Genomic DNA, 16,989 nt, shown 5'->3' on the forward strand with positions numbered 1-16,989 from the left:
ATTCAGAATTGAAGGTCAGATAAAGAGCTTCACAGATAAGGAAAAGCTAAAGGAGTTCATCAGCACCAAACCAGGATTATATGAAATGCTGAAAGGTATCCTTTAAGAAGAGGAAGAGGAAGAAAAAGGTAAAGATACAAATTATGAACAACAAATATGCATCTATCAACAAGTGAATCTAAGAATCAAGTGAATAAATAATCTGATGAACAGAATGAACTGGTGATTATAATAGAATCAGGGACATAGAAAGGGAATGGACTGACTATTCTTGGGGGGGAAAGTGGTGTGGGAGATGCGGGAAGAGACTGGACAAAAATCGTGCACCTATGGATGAGGACAGTGGGTGGGGAGTGAGGGCGGAGGGTGGGGCAGGAACTGGGAGGAGGGGAGTTATGGGGGGGAAAAAGAGGAACAAATGTAATAATCTGAACAATAAAGATTTAATTAAAAAAAATTTCTACATGTGACACAGCACCAGAGTAAAGTTAGGGTTTTTCAAAATGCTGACACGCCGAGCTCTAAAGGTACGCCATCACTGGTCCAGGAGCCATGCACGCAGTGCTCGCTATACAGCGCCCCCCACTGGGCCGCCGGCGCCTGTCCAGTTCCTGCCTCTCCTCACCCATGTGGCCTTGACATCTCAGACCCCAGCTTTCCCTGCTTGAAAATGAGTCCTCGGCATCCAGGCAGCTGCTCAGGCTCCTTCAGTCAAGAAGGTGCCCAGGCCCCCTAATCCAAGGGCTTTCCCGCGAGTTCACCGCAAAGTGAGCACCCGCGAGAAGTGATCGCTTGCAAACCACTGGGTCCCTGGCCACAGACCTGCTCTGCTCCCAGCGCCCTCATTTCGGACTCTGCTCTTCTAGTCTGTGTTATTGTGTTCCCACAGCTGTCCCTTAGCCCCACAAACTCATGGCCCAGCTATCTCAGGGCTGGGGAAGACTCCGCTTGGAGCAGGCTCAGGAAGCCTGCCCACTCTCTGACCTCCTACAGACACTTTCTAATGCAAAACCGTCATCAGATCATCCCCCAGGATACCAGGTCCCTACTCTTCTAGTTTGCACCTGCCCAAGCTCTGCTGGTAATTTTTAGCTGCTGCGTTATAGAGAGCCCACTTCAGGGTACAAACTCTCACTTCTACCCCAAAAGTACAGTGAGGTTTTCCATGTCAACCATCCTTGGTAGGTGTTGAGCCCCCTGTAGATGAGCAGACGAATCCGGGAGAACAGTGAGCAGAATCGTCACCCCGGGGAGCTGGGACAGTGCCCCAGTGGTCACTGTGGCCATGTCCCTCTGTCCCACACTGGCCAGCCATTCCCGATCACAAGGAAGGACAGTCCCAGCAGCACAGCCCCGAGGGGTGAAGACCACCCTGGACCCACAAGATGCATCTCAGATGACTTGACTTCCAAACCACAAGGTTTCCAGCACCAAGGCTCTTCCTCCTGCCCTCATTTCTGGCAGCTTCCTAGGCCCTGTACACCAGCATCCCTTAATCACCCAATTCCCAGTGAATCCGACTCATTAGCCAGGCATGGAAGCCTTCCACAGCTGAGCACTGCCTCCCCCAGCCTTCCTTCTTGCCCCACCTTCTTGCCCCTATCCCCCCCACACATACACTGGCCAGCCTTCTTCCCATCCATGTCAGCAGCAGAACCCCAACTCCTACCACTATGCTTCCTTCTACCTCCATGGTGCTCCTCAACGTCTGTGTGCACATAGCTCTGCTCACATCCCATCACTCCTACTGGTTCATGGAGACCAGGTAACTGGTTCTGTGCACTTTGCAGGGCCAGGCCTGTTGTCAAACACAATGTCCGCAGAGGGAGGACAGCCACTGCGCACCAACAACCCACTCTGCAGCCCATTAAGGGAAAAACCGACGCAGAAAGGACTCAGCCTGTGATCTGAAGTCCTTCCCTAGGAGCCTCTCTTCATCACTGTTGTATTTTTCAACGTGAACTTGATCCCAAAAGAAGATTAAGAAGTGTCTGGCAGGGGGCAGTGTCTCTGAAAAGCCAACAAAGCCAACCACCCCTATGTGCAGAAATCTAGAACCATTCCCGGGAAAACGAGAGAAGGATGTGCTGGTAGGATGGTCCGTCCCCTTGCCTGGGACACCAATGCACCCAGGGGTTCTCTGCTGCCCAGAATGGTGCGGTCTAGTCGTGGAGCTGGAAGCCACGGCCCCTCTGTTGACGGGCGTCCGTCAGCCCACACCCCTCACACGTACTGCTGCTGCTCCTCCTGGTGCTGGTCCTTGTCCTCCACGTCCTCCTGGAGAAGCCTCTGGTTCTGCTCTTTCAGCCTTTGGATTTGGCTCTGCAGGTGACGGTTTTCTCCCTCCAAGTTGCCCTTGAGGCGGGAGACCAGCTAAAACACAGATGGACAATGTCTCAAACACCACACGCTCCCGTGATTCCACTGCTGGGAATCGACATCCAAAAGGAGAAAAAGGCCACGTGCACAAAGATAGTCATTTTGGTATGATCTACGTCAGCTGGCATGACCAATACGGCCAATGCCATGGGGATGGCCAAGCCTTCTGCCGCTGCACCGTCCAATCAGGCAGCCACTGGCCACGTGTGACTGCTGAGCACTGAAAACGCAGCCAGTCTGAGCTGAGCCATAAGTGCAAAATATATAATAGGTTCTGAGGACTTAATAACAATTAAAAATAATGTAAAGTATCTCATTAATAAGCTGCCCGGTGTGTGTGTTTCTCAGTAGGTTGAGTGTCCCATTCACTAAGAAATCACCAGTGTAATTTCTGATTTGTGGTGAGCCGGCACGGCCATGGCATACTCAGCCCCAGGCTGCCTTATGTGCCAGGCCAGCTCAGCCTGGTTCAGTGACCCTGAGAGGGGTCAGTGAAGGATTAAGAAAAGACAGCAAGAGAATGAAAGCTGGGTCTCAGTGGGATGCTGCTCCTCTGACATAGAGACAGCGCCAGCGTCCACAAGCCGTGTCTTTATTTTATAGCAGATGCCACGAGGCAAAGGAAGGGCGTGATCAAGATGTTGACAACATTCTCGTGGGTTTCAGTCCTACTCAACTACATGCACATGAACTCTATCACTCAGGCATGTGGGGCCACGTGTTCGGACCACAGGTTCAAGCTTACCACTGTAGCTGTTGGCTATAATTGTGCTGGGAAGGCTCTGCCCTCCAAGCTGGGCCTTGCACGTCGCAATGAGAGGACTGTGCCCTTTCATCAGTCCAAGGCTTGAACCTGTCCAAACACTGTAGCTGCGCCCCACACTGATCAAGGCACATGCCTGGGTTACTGGCTCCACTCCCCAGTAGAGGGCATGCAGGAGGCAGCTGATGGATGTTTCTCTCAAAAAATCAATAAAAAATCATATTATTTTAAAAAATCTCATTAATAAGCTTTTGGGGTTACATGTGATATTTTAGATATAAGGGTTAAATAAAACAGACCCCTACATTAATCCCACCTGATTCCTCTTACTTTTTGAATATGGCTACTAGAAAGTTGTCTGTACACAAACAGGCATGAAGCTGGACCTGAATTTTGGGCTGAGGCTGGCCAGCTCCTGCTCTAGAATATCATCGCGGTTGGTGTAGCAGGAAAGTCCCAAGCTTTGGCTTCAGACAAACGGGGTTCCAACCCGCTACTTCAGAGGGACAAGGATGGGAACCCCAGCTCACAAGATCATTGTGAGAATTAAATGAGATGACATAGAGAGCAGAGTGCTCAGTCGAGAGGATGGAGATGAAACGGTACTTGGATGCTTCCATGCACCTCCCCGACAAAAAGCAAAGATCAGGTGAAAGGTGTTCTGTAGCACACCCCTGCCAGTCATGGTGTTCGTCCCAGTCAACTGCCTCTGGCTTCCTCTGTGCCTCTGAGTGACATTCACACACACCCTTTGAGCAGAGATGCCAATGAGGACCCATTCCCACCTGGCTGAGCCCACGGCGTCAGCCCAGGGAACAGGCCCACCCAGGGTCCTGAGGCCCTCCAGCCCCAGGCCTCACCTGGCAGCGGTTGTCCAGCTCGGTCAGCGAGATGTCCGTGCTCTGGAGCTCCTCCCTCAGCCAGTTGCACTGGTTCTGCCAGCAGTTCACCTGCAGCTGCGTGTCGTTCAGGGAGGTTCGCAGCTTCTTGTTGTCTGTGAGCAGCTCGTCCTGCTCCCCCTTCAGCTCCTCATACCGGCCCTGCCAGCTGTTCACTTCCTGCTGCGTGTCATTCAGGGACAGTTGCAGCTCCTTGTTGTCTGTGAGCAGCTCCTTGGTGAGGGCATACAGCACCTTGGTGAGGGTGTACAGCTCCTTGTTGAGGGCGTACAGCTCCTCTTGCTCTGCCTTCAGCCCCTCATACTGGGCCTGCCAGTGGTTCACCTCCAGCTGCGTGTTGTCCAGGGAGGTTTGCAGCTTCTTGCTGTGAGTCTGCAGCTCCTCCTGCTGCCCCTTCAGCTCCTCGTACCGGGCCTGCCAGCTGTTCACTTCCCGCTGCGTGTCATTCAGGGACAGTTGCAGCTCCTTGTTGTCTGTGAGCAGCTCCTTGTATTCTGTGAGCAGCTCATTGGCGTCGGCCTGCAGCTCCTTGTTGAGAGCATACAGCTCCTCTAGCTCCGCCTTCAGCCCCTCACACTGGGCCTGCCAGTGGTTCACCTCCAGCTCCCTTTCATGAAGGGAGGTTTGCAGCTCACTGGCGTGGGTCTGCAGCTCCTTGGTGAGTGTGTGCATATCCTCTTGCTCCCCCTTCAGCCCATCATACCGGGCCTGCCAGTGGTTTACCTCCAGCTGCCTTTCATGAAGGGAGGTTTGCAGCTCCTTGTTGTCTGTGAGCAGCTCTTCCTGCTCCTTCCTCAGGCAGTTGCACTGGGCCTGCCAGCAGTTCACCTGCAGCTGGGTGTTGTTCAGGGAGGTCTGCAGCTTCTTAGTGTGGGTCTGCAGCTCCTCCTGCTCCCCTTTCAGCTGCTGGTGCAGGGAATTGGCCCTAGGGGTAGAGAGACACAAGGCCAAGGGCTGAGGCGCACTCCCAGGCACTGTCCCAGTTGTGCAACCTTAATCAAAACTGCAACCTCTCTGGGCCTCAGTTGTTTTCATGTGTTAATGAAGGGTTGAACAAAATCAGCGGTTTTCAAACTCTGTTCATTGGGGTTCGAGGAGGCTACCCCAGGTGCCCCACTGCCAGCTGGGGTAGAACGACAGGCAGGCTCGGACACCACGGCAACAGAGCATCCCTGTTAAAGTCCTTTCTATCTGAGGCTTTGGCACATCTGCCTACTTGGAAAAAGGGTTCTTTGATTCAAACATTTAAACACTGAATCAGAACATTACTGCTCTAAGACTCTATGTCTATGTCCTGCTCTTCTCCCCAATTCCAAGCCCCTTTCTAATTTCAACTACTGAGATAAATAAAATAGAAGATTCTGGAGTGTTACCTATATCCACTTAAATCATCATCATCATCATCATCATCATCATCATTACCTGGGATTCCTTGGGGTAGACTATACTAAAAAAGATCATATGACCAGAGGCTCATGGACTCAATGTGAACACAGGTGTGTGAAGTTTGGCCCACACAACTTTTTAATTTTTTTCTAACATTTACTTATTTTATTCTATTTTATTTCATTTTAAAGTGTGTATGATTTTATTAATTGATGTCTCTCCAATAAAGACAACTAAAAAAAATAAAATAACATAAAGAAGAAACAGAACAAGATAAAAAGATTCGCCATTGTGGTCCTGTGAATACTCGCGGGTTAGGTTTAAGGGTCCCTGGCCTCAAATATGTCTCCAGGTCCTCCCATTCCTCTGTCCTGCCCAAAAAAGCAGATTTAATAAAAAACACAAACAAAACAAAAAAATAATTACTGTATCAGCATTCCAAACTTTTAAGGTACCCATCAACATTCAGATATCTTTTAAGGTACCCATCAACATTCAGATATCTTCTTCTCAGGGAAAAAAAACTACAAAAAAACAAACAAACGAACAAAAAAAAAACAACAACAAACATACAGAAGGAAGACCTGGCAGCCCCCCAGCTGACAGCCTCTATAGCTGGGCTGTATTCTCCACCAGGGCCTGGTCTATTGCTGACTCTCCTTCCCCACCTGCTGGACCTGCCCGGCCACTGCAGGCAGCTGAGTTTACTCAGGGCTGTAGGAAGGAAGGGTTCATATGGTCACGCCTCTGGGTTGAGGCAAGACTTGGATTCGAATCCTGCCTGTGTCACTAACTAGGAGCATTGACCTTGAACAAGTTGTTTAATCTCCCTGAGCCTGTTTCCTCCTCTGTTGCTGTGGATTTCTTAAAGGATAACAATAGCTCAGTCAATTCTTGTGATTCACAGTATAATGTTCTGCCCAACCACGTGAACCCTGAATTAGTGAGTACTGAAACTATTCCCACCGGTTCCTGGGAATCTCTGGTCACATTTTGTCAGCTCATCAAGACATAAAGACGCCTCGTGTAATACACTCAGAGCCAACAGCACCATACCTGGGCCCGAATGACCCTTGTGTGCCACTCGAATATTCCCCGTGAGGCCCAGCGCAGCCTTGCACTTGGGAACACTAGACAGCACTTCAACACTCCATTTGGGGGCCATTTCAAACAGCAAAATCGCCTCCAAAGCACACAAAATAGAACACCATGGCACTCAGTGGCCCATGAAGAGGACGCTGGTAGGTGAGAGCTGAAACAAGTCTGGGGTCAAAGGCCTTGTTCAACCTCAGCTGCAAATGTGCACATCAGGCAACTCCAGTATCTCCCACTCTGGGCACGTCCATGACAGGCCACGGGCACTGATTTGGGGGTCACCAGTGCATTTCAGCCAGGAGGTGAATTCACAAATGGGAATGCGTGAATGCTGAGGACCACGCCCCCTCCCTCATGGGATCGCTGGTGTGAGAGGATGCAGGTACCCCTGCCCGACAGTCATCAGCATCATAACTGTGGGAGGGGAGACTGTCCAAACCGAGACAATGCCCCATCCCAGCTGCCGAGTCCTTCCTTCCAGCCACCAGCTGGAGGCCCCTTTACCTTGTTCCCACCAGGGGCTTCCAGGGCAGGGCTGGTAAAAATGCACCATCACCAGGGGTCTCACTTGAGCTCAGCTCAGCGGGTGCTGAGTGAGTGGGTCTGAATGACATCCCGGCAGAGGCGCTGCAGGGGGCCTGGTGGCTACCTGTCCAGCTCTCGCTGCAGCCTCTGGTTCTCCTCGGCGGCCATGGTGCTCGTCCTCTGCTCCTGCTGCAGAGCCTCCCGCTCGGTGGTCAAGAGCGTCCCCAGCTGCTCCAGCGCCACCTTATGTTGGAGCTGGTCCTTGTATCTGTTGAAGGGAAACACACCCGCTAGGAATGGACACCCAGGGAGACCTCAAAGCCTGGGTGAGCGGCTTCTCTCTGCAGAGCTGAGGGAGAGGGGGATCCGCGTGGGACAGGGCTGGACAGAGAGAGGGGACAGTCACTGGGCCACCTCCGGGGGTCTCCTCCAGCACAGGAGGCAAGTCCTCCCTCCTCCCACCCGACGTGTCTCCATGGTCCCTTCCAGTCCCTGTCAAAGCAGCCTCCCTCCTTCATCCCACTGGGAACAAAACCACTGTTTTATGAACTCCACGCCCTTCTCAAAGAAACCACTGCAAACACAGCAGAATTCCACCGCCCATAACAGCTGATCCCCCTCAATGGGCCCTGGGTGAGCCCTCCGCCCCAGCTCAGGAACACGACTCTTCTTGCTCTGATCCAGGCATCTTGGGGGCCAGAGTCTTGCCTGGTGGGGCCCAAGCAGCCATCATGGGCAACTGCACACCCTCATGGCTCCTCAAGGCACCCCCAGTCCAGCCCTTGCCCTTGCTCTCCCACAGCCTCCCCCTCAGCTCGGGCTTTTATTTCCTTCCTGTCTCAGTCTGCAGAGGGTCCCACACAGCCTCTCCGGAGGGCAGCAGAGCACAAGAGGGAGCCCCTGACCAGCCCCAGGCTGTTCCTCCTCCTGCAGGAACCTTCCCTGTTCAGGTGACTCAGGGGCCTCCCCAGGTCCAAGGTGGAGACTGAGTCATCACCTTTCAATCTTCCCCAGGCAGGCAAAACCCTTTCCAGACCCCCTTCCTGAGGTGTCCACACCCAGAGACAGGCTGACAGAGTCCACCCAAGTTCCAGGCTTTCAGCCCCTGCCTGCAGCCCTCCATCCAAGCCCACCCCATATCAGCTGTACTTGTACCATCTGCCTGGAGCCAAGACTTGTGCGGACTCAGACACACACACACCTGCTTGGTCGGCTGTTGGAAGACAAACATTCCTTCCTGTGGCCTTTAGCCACAAGTGGAGGCTGCCCAGACATGGGAAATGGAAGGTGGGGGTGATGGCTCTGCTGGGCACACAGGGCGGCGATCTTTCTCATCCAGGTTTGACAAACAGGGCTATGGACCATTAGGGTCCCCACCTCCTGCTTCCCTGTTGTGTCTTGGAAAAGCACAGGATCAAGCATATCGCAACCATCAATAACCACCCTCCTGCAGGGCAGAAACTGCGAGTGCTTCTCCCCACTGAATCCCGGGTACGAGGCTTGACACCCAGTGCATGTGCACCAGGGGAAGGAAGGAGCGAGTGTCTCAGTCAAGTGTCAGGTGAAATGAATACAGAGCCCCCTGCCTGTGTTCCAGGCACCTCCACCTCTAACCTGCAGCCCTGCTGCAGACACACCAAGGGCCTCCAGGTATCTGTCCAACCAGCAAAAACCACTGAATCACACAGTAGGTCCACCAAGCAAGGAGTCATAGGCAGAGCAATGAACTCCTCCCTCAGACCAGGCAAATGCCACCTGTACAAACCTTCCCATGTTAACAGCCATAAGAATATATCCACACGGTTATCATTGAGGGTAGGGCCCGCAGCACCTGGTGAGGGGTGGGCACCACAGGAGGCTCCCATCAGTAGTCAGCTGGGTGCATTCAAACCATGTTAGACAGCACCAGGCGCCCAGTGGGTGCTCACTAAGCATCTCGTGAACACAGGATGGGTGCGGAGGAGGCAGAGATGGAGATGCCAAGAGGCAGAAGATGCTCATTCTGGCTGGAAGAAATGAGAGTCTGATAGGAGCAGACATCTTGGCACCCCCGAAGGATGGGCATCTGGGTGGAGAAAGGGGTGGAAGGCTCTGGGGAGAGTCCACAGGAAGCACTGGGTGAGTGTGTAAATGTATGTCATCTCCCCCAAGTTCATGCAGCAGCAGGCGCCCTCTGCAGGCTCTGCAGACTCAGTGCCCTCCTGGTCCCTGTGATGCCAAATCCCTGCACCTCAGCTGCTCCCAGGGAGCCCCGGCCTTTGCCTAGCATCTTGCTGAGGCAGAGGCCTGGGAAGAACTCAGCAGGGACAACTCACAAGCACAGGAAGTGGACAGCTCCCTCCTGGGCTGCTCCAAGTGTGGGAGAGCCTCTCTTTAGCGCATCTCTCCCTCTCTCCCCCACCACATTGGAGTTCTCTGTACATCTCACTTCCCCCAGGCTCTGGGTCCCGGTGCACCTGCTGGGGTCATTGTAATCAGGGATCTGCCTGGCAGGAGCTCAGACGAAGTTGGCTGACAACATGCACACAAAGCCCTGATTTTGAAAAAGTGCAAAGTTAAGATTTATGCATTTAAGGTACATCAATTTTACCTTAAAAAGGTATATGGAGAGTCAGAGGTAAAGGTGACATGAGAATGGCAGGGTATTGGTAATGCTGCTTCAGGTGAGGGGAACACGGGGTTTTCACTATACTAGTCTGTACACATCCATATATTCAAAACTTTCCAAAATTAAAAGTAAAAAAAGAAAATCAGAAGTGCAGACTTTGAGACTTGGACAGGGAAAAGGCCTGGGGAGCTAGATAAGGCACGCCCCTGAAAATTGGCAGCTGTGGTGACTTCTCCTCCTGGTCCTTGGTTTGGAGAGGAAAGGAAGAGGGGGTAGGAATCCCCCAGGAGCTGGGACCCCAATGCTGACACCTGGTTTCCCTGAGCCGGGATTAGTGGGCACACCCTTCTCCCCTGGGGGACCCTCCTGCCCCTCAGTCTCCAGCCACACCAACTCCACATCGCTGAGGGTGAAGGTGGATTTACTTCTCTTCACTGTGAAGCAGCGGGACCAGAGGAAACATGAGGGGCCAGAGTGAAGGGGGGACAGGAGCCCGGGGAGCCTGTCCGTCACCCCCAGCCGCAGGCACCCACCTGTCACTGAGAGCCTTGCTCTCCAGCTTCAGGGTCCGACTCAGCAGTGTCTTCTGGCGGCGGTACTTGTCCAGAAGGGCCTCGTGCTCCCTAGTCAGGCGCTCGTGGAGCACGCCCAGGCACGCGTGTTCCTGCTGCAGGGCCTTGTGGGCTGCCGCCAGCTGCTGGTGCTGGAGCTGCGTGTTCTGCTCTGTGAGCGCAGTGAGCGAGGCGCTCTGGGAGCTCAGAGTGGAATTTTCCACCTGCTGGGAGGGAGAAGGGGATGATGCCTCACCAGGTGCAGGCCCAGGGGGACCACAGACTCCGGATCCCCACGTCCCCACACGGAGTGAGGGGCCAAGAGCAGGTCAAGTGTCGACACCAAAATAGCAGCACCCTCAGGAGAGGCAGCACCCAGCCGTGCTGAGGACAGTTCTCCCTGCACTCAAGGAGCTGCTCTGGGAAGGCCCATGGCAGAAACGGAGTGCCCGATGGGCCTCAGCTTAGTCCTGGGCCCCTCTCTGCACATGTGACCTTTCTTGGCAATTTGTGCCCTTTCTCTGGATAAGCTCCTTGGGTACCCTCTCTGGCCACTTTGAAAAGTGCATGGAAAATCACTGAGGACACAGAGAACCTGAACAGCACTACCAACCCATTTCTCCGATATTTACACAACACCCATCCAACCGCATTCAAGCCACCAGAAAGGTGACCGGGAGGAATCCGTCCTAACTCATTCTGAGGCCAGAATTACCCTGGTGTCCAGCTGCTTGTCCTGCTCCAGGCCCTCGGGCTGCAGGGTGTCCAGAGACGTCTGCAGCCTCTGGTTCTCCAGCAACAGGTCCGGGCTCTCCCGCTTGAGGGCGTGGACCTTCTGAGGGGCCGTCGTCAGGGCGCTGACCTCCATGGCCAGCTTCTCGATCTCCTCCTGCAGGCGATGCAGCTCCTGCTCCAGCTTCTGCGCCCGCACCACGTGCTCCTTCACCCGCACCTTCCTGTGCTCCAGCTCCTGTGCCTGCACCGCCTGTGCCTTCACCTGCTCCAGGTCCCGGCACAGCTGCAGCCGCTCCCACTCCATCATGGTCACTTTCCTTTTGGTGTCCGTCACCGTCTGGAGGAGCACTTTTTTCTCAGTCTTCTGGCCCTTCATGCGGGCCTTGCTGCTGGTCTGTGAACTCTCCCGCAGCGAACGCACCAGTTGTTTAAGATCCTTGAACTGCAGGAAAACACAATGGAAATGACACAGGCGTGATTTCGGTCCAAATTGGAGACCTAAAGTGTAGGCCTGGAATGCCCATTTCATCATGGACCCAAAGGACGTCCTAACATTTCCCAAAGGCCTGATATGGACAGAAGGTGAAGGCACGGAGATCCCCACCCAGACAGTTCCAGTCTAAACACTTTCACAGAAGCCAAATGACTTAGAAACAAAAAACACATCTTCTCTTAAAGCAATGAAAGTGATTTCCTTGGTGCTTTTTACCCTGGTTCAGAGTGGCTCGAGAGCTGACCGCCCACCTCTGTGGCCGCCCCTCACGCCACTCTCCCCTGCAGACATTGCACATGATCTTCCCTCTGCTGTGAATGCTCACCTGCCTCCACCCGCGGCCTCCAGCATCACTGGCTCCTTCTCATCCTCCAGGGCTCAGTGTGATTGACAGCTCCTCAGGGAAGCCCTGCACCATGATTCTAAATGTCCTCCACCTAATAAGACTCTCCCTGGACCCACGTATATTCCCTCAATAGCACACGTCTCAAGTCACCTGTCGTTCCACCTCCTAGACTGGAAGCCATATTGGGGGAGGGTAGATGCATGCCTCTTAAGTCTACACAGCACCTCCCCAAGCCCCTTTTCTGCAATTCTAGAAAGGCTGAAGAACTCAAGTACCTGATACCCAGCCTCCCTTGCAGCTAGGGTTAGTCATATGTCAGGTGTGGCCAATGAGATGTCCACAGAGGATCCCGGGAGGCCTTCCCTCTGTCTCTTCACACTCCACATTCTTCCTGCCCACTTCTTGGTGAGGTACAACAGCCACTGCCAAGACTGGCAGAGCAGGAAGAGAGAAGCCTGGTTTCTGGGTGGCGTCCCTGAGCCGCTGCCCCAGCACTGGGCTGCCTACCCTAGGACTTCCTGTGGGGTGAGGCGGGTCAACCCTGGAGGTTATCCAGGGCTCTGAGTGTGAAGCTGGACATTTGAAGGGGGATCTTTGTCCTACGGGCTGTCCCATGAGCTGCAGGACATTTAGCAGCATTCTGGCCTCTCCCACCACAGCCTGGAGCACAGCCAGGAGCACCTCCCCTCTCCTCCCCCAAGTCATGACAATCATAAACAAGATGGCCAGTGATCTCCAGCCAGTGTGGGTCAATGCTTGAGCATCAACCTATGAACCAGGAGGTCACGGTTCGATTACCGGTCAGGGCACATGTTCAGGTTGCTGGTTCAATCCCAGTAGGTGGCATGCAGGAGGCAGCCGATCAATGATTCTCTCTCATCATTGATGTTTTTATCCCTCTCTCCTTCTCCCTTCCCCTCTGAAATAAATAAAAAATAGATTGAAAAAACAAAAAGATTGCCAGTGTCCCTGGGAAGCAATATCTGTCCCCGCGCCCCTGCTGTGGCTGGAATTGCTGGTGTGACCTGCAGCTGAGGGAAGAGACTGGTAACCCGCGAATCACTGCTGGATTCCCAGGACAGCCTATGGTCCTGGACTCTCCCTCTTGCAGGCAGGGGCGCCAGGGGAGGCATGGCGCTGGAGGGCCTACCTCCTGGGCTTCCTCAGCCTTCAGGGTCTCGATGTCACGGAGCAGCTGTTCTCTCTCCTCCACCAGCTCCTCACAGAGAGTCGCCAGATCCCGGCTGGTCTGCTTTTCTCTTTCCATCTGGACTTGCCAGTCTTCAATCTGTGGAGCCAAAGACCCAGCCCATGTAAAAGTCCGTTTCAGGGAGTGAACTGTGTTTTAAAGCAAACCCGAAACCTGTCAGCCCCACGGAACACTTTATCAGGCCTTTTCTTAAGGGAAACCTTCTTGCCCACTTCCTGGGGAGGTACATCAGCCACTGCCAAGACTGCAGAGCAGGAAGGGAGAAGCCTGGCTCCTGGGTGGCGTCCCTGAGCCGCTGCCCAGGTCAGGCCTAGTTGTGCAGTGAGCTCCCCATACGCTGGACCATCACCTCTCAGCCCATGGTGTACACTTCCAGCTCATGGTAGAGAAAAAGGCCATGGACACCCATCGGTCAGCTTCCCTCCCAGCTTTCCACTGCTCACTCTCAATGCTTCCGTCTTAGGCCGTGTCCACTACTGTCCTGAGGGTCAGGCCACATTCCTGGGGCCAGCAGCCACCACTGGATGTCCTACAGGGACTTCACCCAGTTGGTGACATTCCTATTCATCCAGATGCTCTGAGGGGTCCTCTGCTATCTCTCTCCCTCCTCTCCCCTCCAAGTAAATGGACCACCAAGGCCTGTCCTCATTCCCCATGTGGCTCCCCCTCCACACCCCACTGCTGCCCAGGCCAGACCAGCTCCGTCCTGCCTGGACGACTGCCCAATCAGCGGCCTGACACGAGGTCTTCTGCGGGAACCACCAGTGCCCACTCCCTGAACATGAACTGCCTGGACCCGCACGTCTCACACTCTGTGCCTGACACCTGAACACCGTGATGGATGCAGATTCAGACTCAGGGTGGGCCCTGAGGTGCGACTCCAAGGCGAGGCCCGTGCTACTGTCCCTTCCCACTGACAACAAACTCATGACCACAGGGGACGGGAAGAGGGTCATTCCCTGCTAACGATGTGACTGTGAGCAGGTGTCCTTAACTGACAGTGCCAGCAAGCAGCAGGCATTGGCGCCAGCTTCTGTCAGGGTGACATGCTCAGCTCACACCTGGCAGGGAGCAGGTACAACAAGAGCTGACCCCTCCTGAGAGCGCCAGGCCCCTCCCACCCTCAGAGCTTCTGACATGGTCATTCTAGGCTGGGGCCCAAGAGCCTGCATTTGACTTTTGACCCTGATGCTGGTTTGGGATGATGGCTCTAAAGCTAAAACAGAGGAGCCCCACGATCCAGATCAGGTGGCTCTCAGAGCTTTTAGACACCTGAGACCTCAGGCCACTGACTAGAACCTCTGGAGGCAGGACCTTCAGACACCCTGCAACCCAGTGAGCAGCAGGACCGAGAGCCGGCTCCATTCACCGGGCTGGGGGTGGCCTGGTACAGGCAGGTTGACAAACTCCTGGAAGGATCGCTGCTCTAATGCCAGCTTTGCCTACTTTTCCTGGGCCGAGGCCGCCCTGCCTTTATCTCACAGGTCTGGGCACAGTCTCCAGACTCCTAGGAAGTATCAGGCAGGCAGCTTCTTCCCCATGAGGGGGAGGGCCAGGCACAGTGGGGCTCATATCCGTGCCCTCACAGCACCCTGTGGGCACACCCAGCCCCCTGCCCCAACATGGGGACCCGAGGACGGGGCAGCCCCACCCAGCCAGGGTCAACAGCAAAAGGCGCTGCAAGGAGCTATGTGTCTGAGTCTTTCTCACAAGTGAGAACACCTTTCTTCTCCTTCCTGATCACTGCCTCACTTCTTAGCACCAGGTCTGGGCTCAGCAGGAAGCAGGCATCTGCCCTGATGGCAGCGCCTGCTCTGGAGCTGGCCCTGAGGGGGAAGGCCCTGCACAGCTGTCAATCCCCCTCATTCAGAGAAGGACACCAGCCCAGGGAGTCCAGTGATCTGCCCAGAGCCCCACAGTGAGGATGCGGCAGAGCCGAATGCACCGCAGTGGGCCGACCCCAGGCCTGCTCTCTCAGACGGGGCCTGGGGTGTGTGCCCCCCAACCTCCTGCCTTGTTCACCCCCCTCCCTGTCTTACTGTTAATCCTTCTCCCTGCTGCCCCCCATCTGTCCCAGTGAAAGGAATGTTATGTCCAACCTTTGCATATCTGGCATGGCTGCTTCTTGTCTAAAGCTGTGATTGCCCCATGCCCCCCCCAGCACCCCCCACCCGCTGGACACCCCCATCTTTCTCTGCTTCTGTTTGCCGTGGAACTGGAACTCTCACTCCTGTCCTTCCCTGAAGGCCCTCCCTTCCCCTAGGGCAGCGGTTCTCAACCTGTGGGTCGCGCACAATGAAAATACATCCTGCATATCAGATATTTACATTACGATTCATAACAGTAGAAGAACTACAGTTATGAAGTAGCAATGAACATGATTTTATGGTTGGGGGTCACCACAACATGAGGAGCTGTATTAAAGGGTCGCGGCATTAGGAAGGTTGAGAACCACTCTGAGAGCTCACTGGGCTGAGATGATTTCCTGTCTTCCTCAAAGCACCAGGCTTGGGCCGCGGGCTCCTGTGTGGAGGCTCCAGGTCCCCAGAGCACGCGGGTGCCAGGGGCCTGCCATCAGCCTCTGTGCTGCGCTTGTGTTCCCACGATAGGCCCCAAAGGGCTGCCCTCTTCCTAAGAGGAATGCAGTCTGAGGATGTCAGTGCCAAGTGAGGGTGGGGGGCGCACCCTCTCTAAGGTCCACAGAAAGGTCATGAGTTACAGGGAAGGACGTGAACTTCGGGAACTAAGGTTTACACAGACCGAAGGGAGCCTACATCCTGGGCGACACTGGGTGGTGGGAGAGCCGAGCTGGCACCGGGGGGCCTGGGACTCCAAGCCGCCTGTCCTGGCTGAGCCTGGTCCCTTCTTCTCAGACACCTCCCAGAGGGCCACGTTGTCTGGACGTGTCCAAGATGGGCCTGTCCTGGCTCCAGGGAGGTCAATGTCAGGCCACGTCCCCTGTGGTTTTTAGCTGATGGCCCAGATGCACCATCGATCCAACATTCGGGAGGACCCATGATGCAGCCAGGCCCCAGCGGGCTGAGTAGGACAGGGAGGAGAGCAGAAGGGCCGCCTTCGCAGGGCTCCTGGCAGCAAACAAGGGACAGTGCTAGTCTGGGAACTGTGGCCCCTCCCTCCCACCAGGGGCTCAGAGCCAAGACAGGTCTCTGAGGGCTGTGGCAGGACTGCCCTGGGGTCCTACAGGGATCTGATCAGGAGAGGAAGTGGGGATGGGACCCGAGAGACAGGGCTAAGGAGTCACGTGGGGAGGCGGCAGCCACCACCTGTCCTGTGTGTGTGGAGGAGGGACCGGAGTGGACGCCGAGGGCAGGAGAAGCATCAGAGATCATTTGTCAGCCCTGCCGGGAGCTGGGCCAGAGGCTACAGTGCAGGCCTCTGCAGCTCACCCCTGAGGACCCGCCCCGTTGGAGGTTCTCATCTTTCTAAAGGTCAAGCCTTTCTATGTCGGCAGAGGTTGAGCTGCCATTTACAGAGGCATTCACTGTGCCCGCCCACATGAATCTAAAACCCAGGCTGTCTGGTGGCTTTCCCTGAGCTGCGCTGCACAGAGTGACGCGGTACGAGGAGGGCCTTCCTCCGGGCCCCCAGGGAGAGGACACGCTGCTTGGCCGCTGCTCTGCTGCGAGGCACATGGAGCCTCAAAGGACGAGAAGCGTGAGTCACGGAACCTCGGAAGCCCCACGAGAGGCCTGGAGAAACCACTGCACAGGAGGAGGGGCGGTCCCAGCCTCACCCAGAGATGAAGTTCCAGCAGAGCTGTGACCAGCGGCACCCAGGTCTCCGGTCTGCAGCCCACGTCCCTTCCATTGCCAGGGCAGCCTCAGCAAATGACGCTGGCAGGACCCCTGGGCCGGTCGGGACAGACACCAGACACCTGAAAGCACCAGTCCTGCCAGGTGGTCAGCAAGCAAGAGTGACCTTGCGCCTTCCTCACCCGGAATCCGGGCACCCGTCAAGGTGTGCTCAGAGCCCGTGACG

At 55.0% G+C, this 16,989-nt stretch overlaps 1 protein-coding gene across 1 annotated transcript in view; it reads right to left on the reverse strand.

Annotated features, from left to right (window-relative positions):
- Window positions 1-16,989, reverse strand: part of LOC132241701 (protein Daple-like) — a 118,171-nt gene that overhangs the window by 90,301 nt on the left and 10,881 nt on the right. The window contains 8 exon segments of the mRNA XM_059710629.1: window positions 2,228-2,373; window positions 4,003-4,623; window positions 4,870-4,966; window positions 7,172-7,315; window positions 10,189-10,433; window positions 10,922-11,146; window positions 11,198-11,383; window positions 12,931-13,068. Coding sequence (XP_059566612.1) covers window positions 2,228-2,373; window positions 4,003-4,623; window positions 4,870-4,966; window positions 7,172-7,315; window positions 10,189-10,433; window positions 10,922-11,146; window positions 11,198-11,383; window positions 12,931-13,068 — 1,802 coding nt within the window.

This window comes from Myotis daubentonii, chromosome 9 (assembly GCF_963259705.1).
Source record: "Myotis daubentonii chromosome 9, mMyoDau2.1, whole genome shotgun sequence".
NCBI classification, from domain to species: Eukaryota; Metazoa; Chordata; class Mammalia; order Chiroptera; family Vespertilionidae; genus Myotis; species Myotis daubentonii.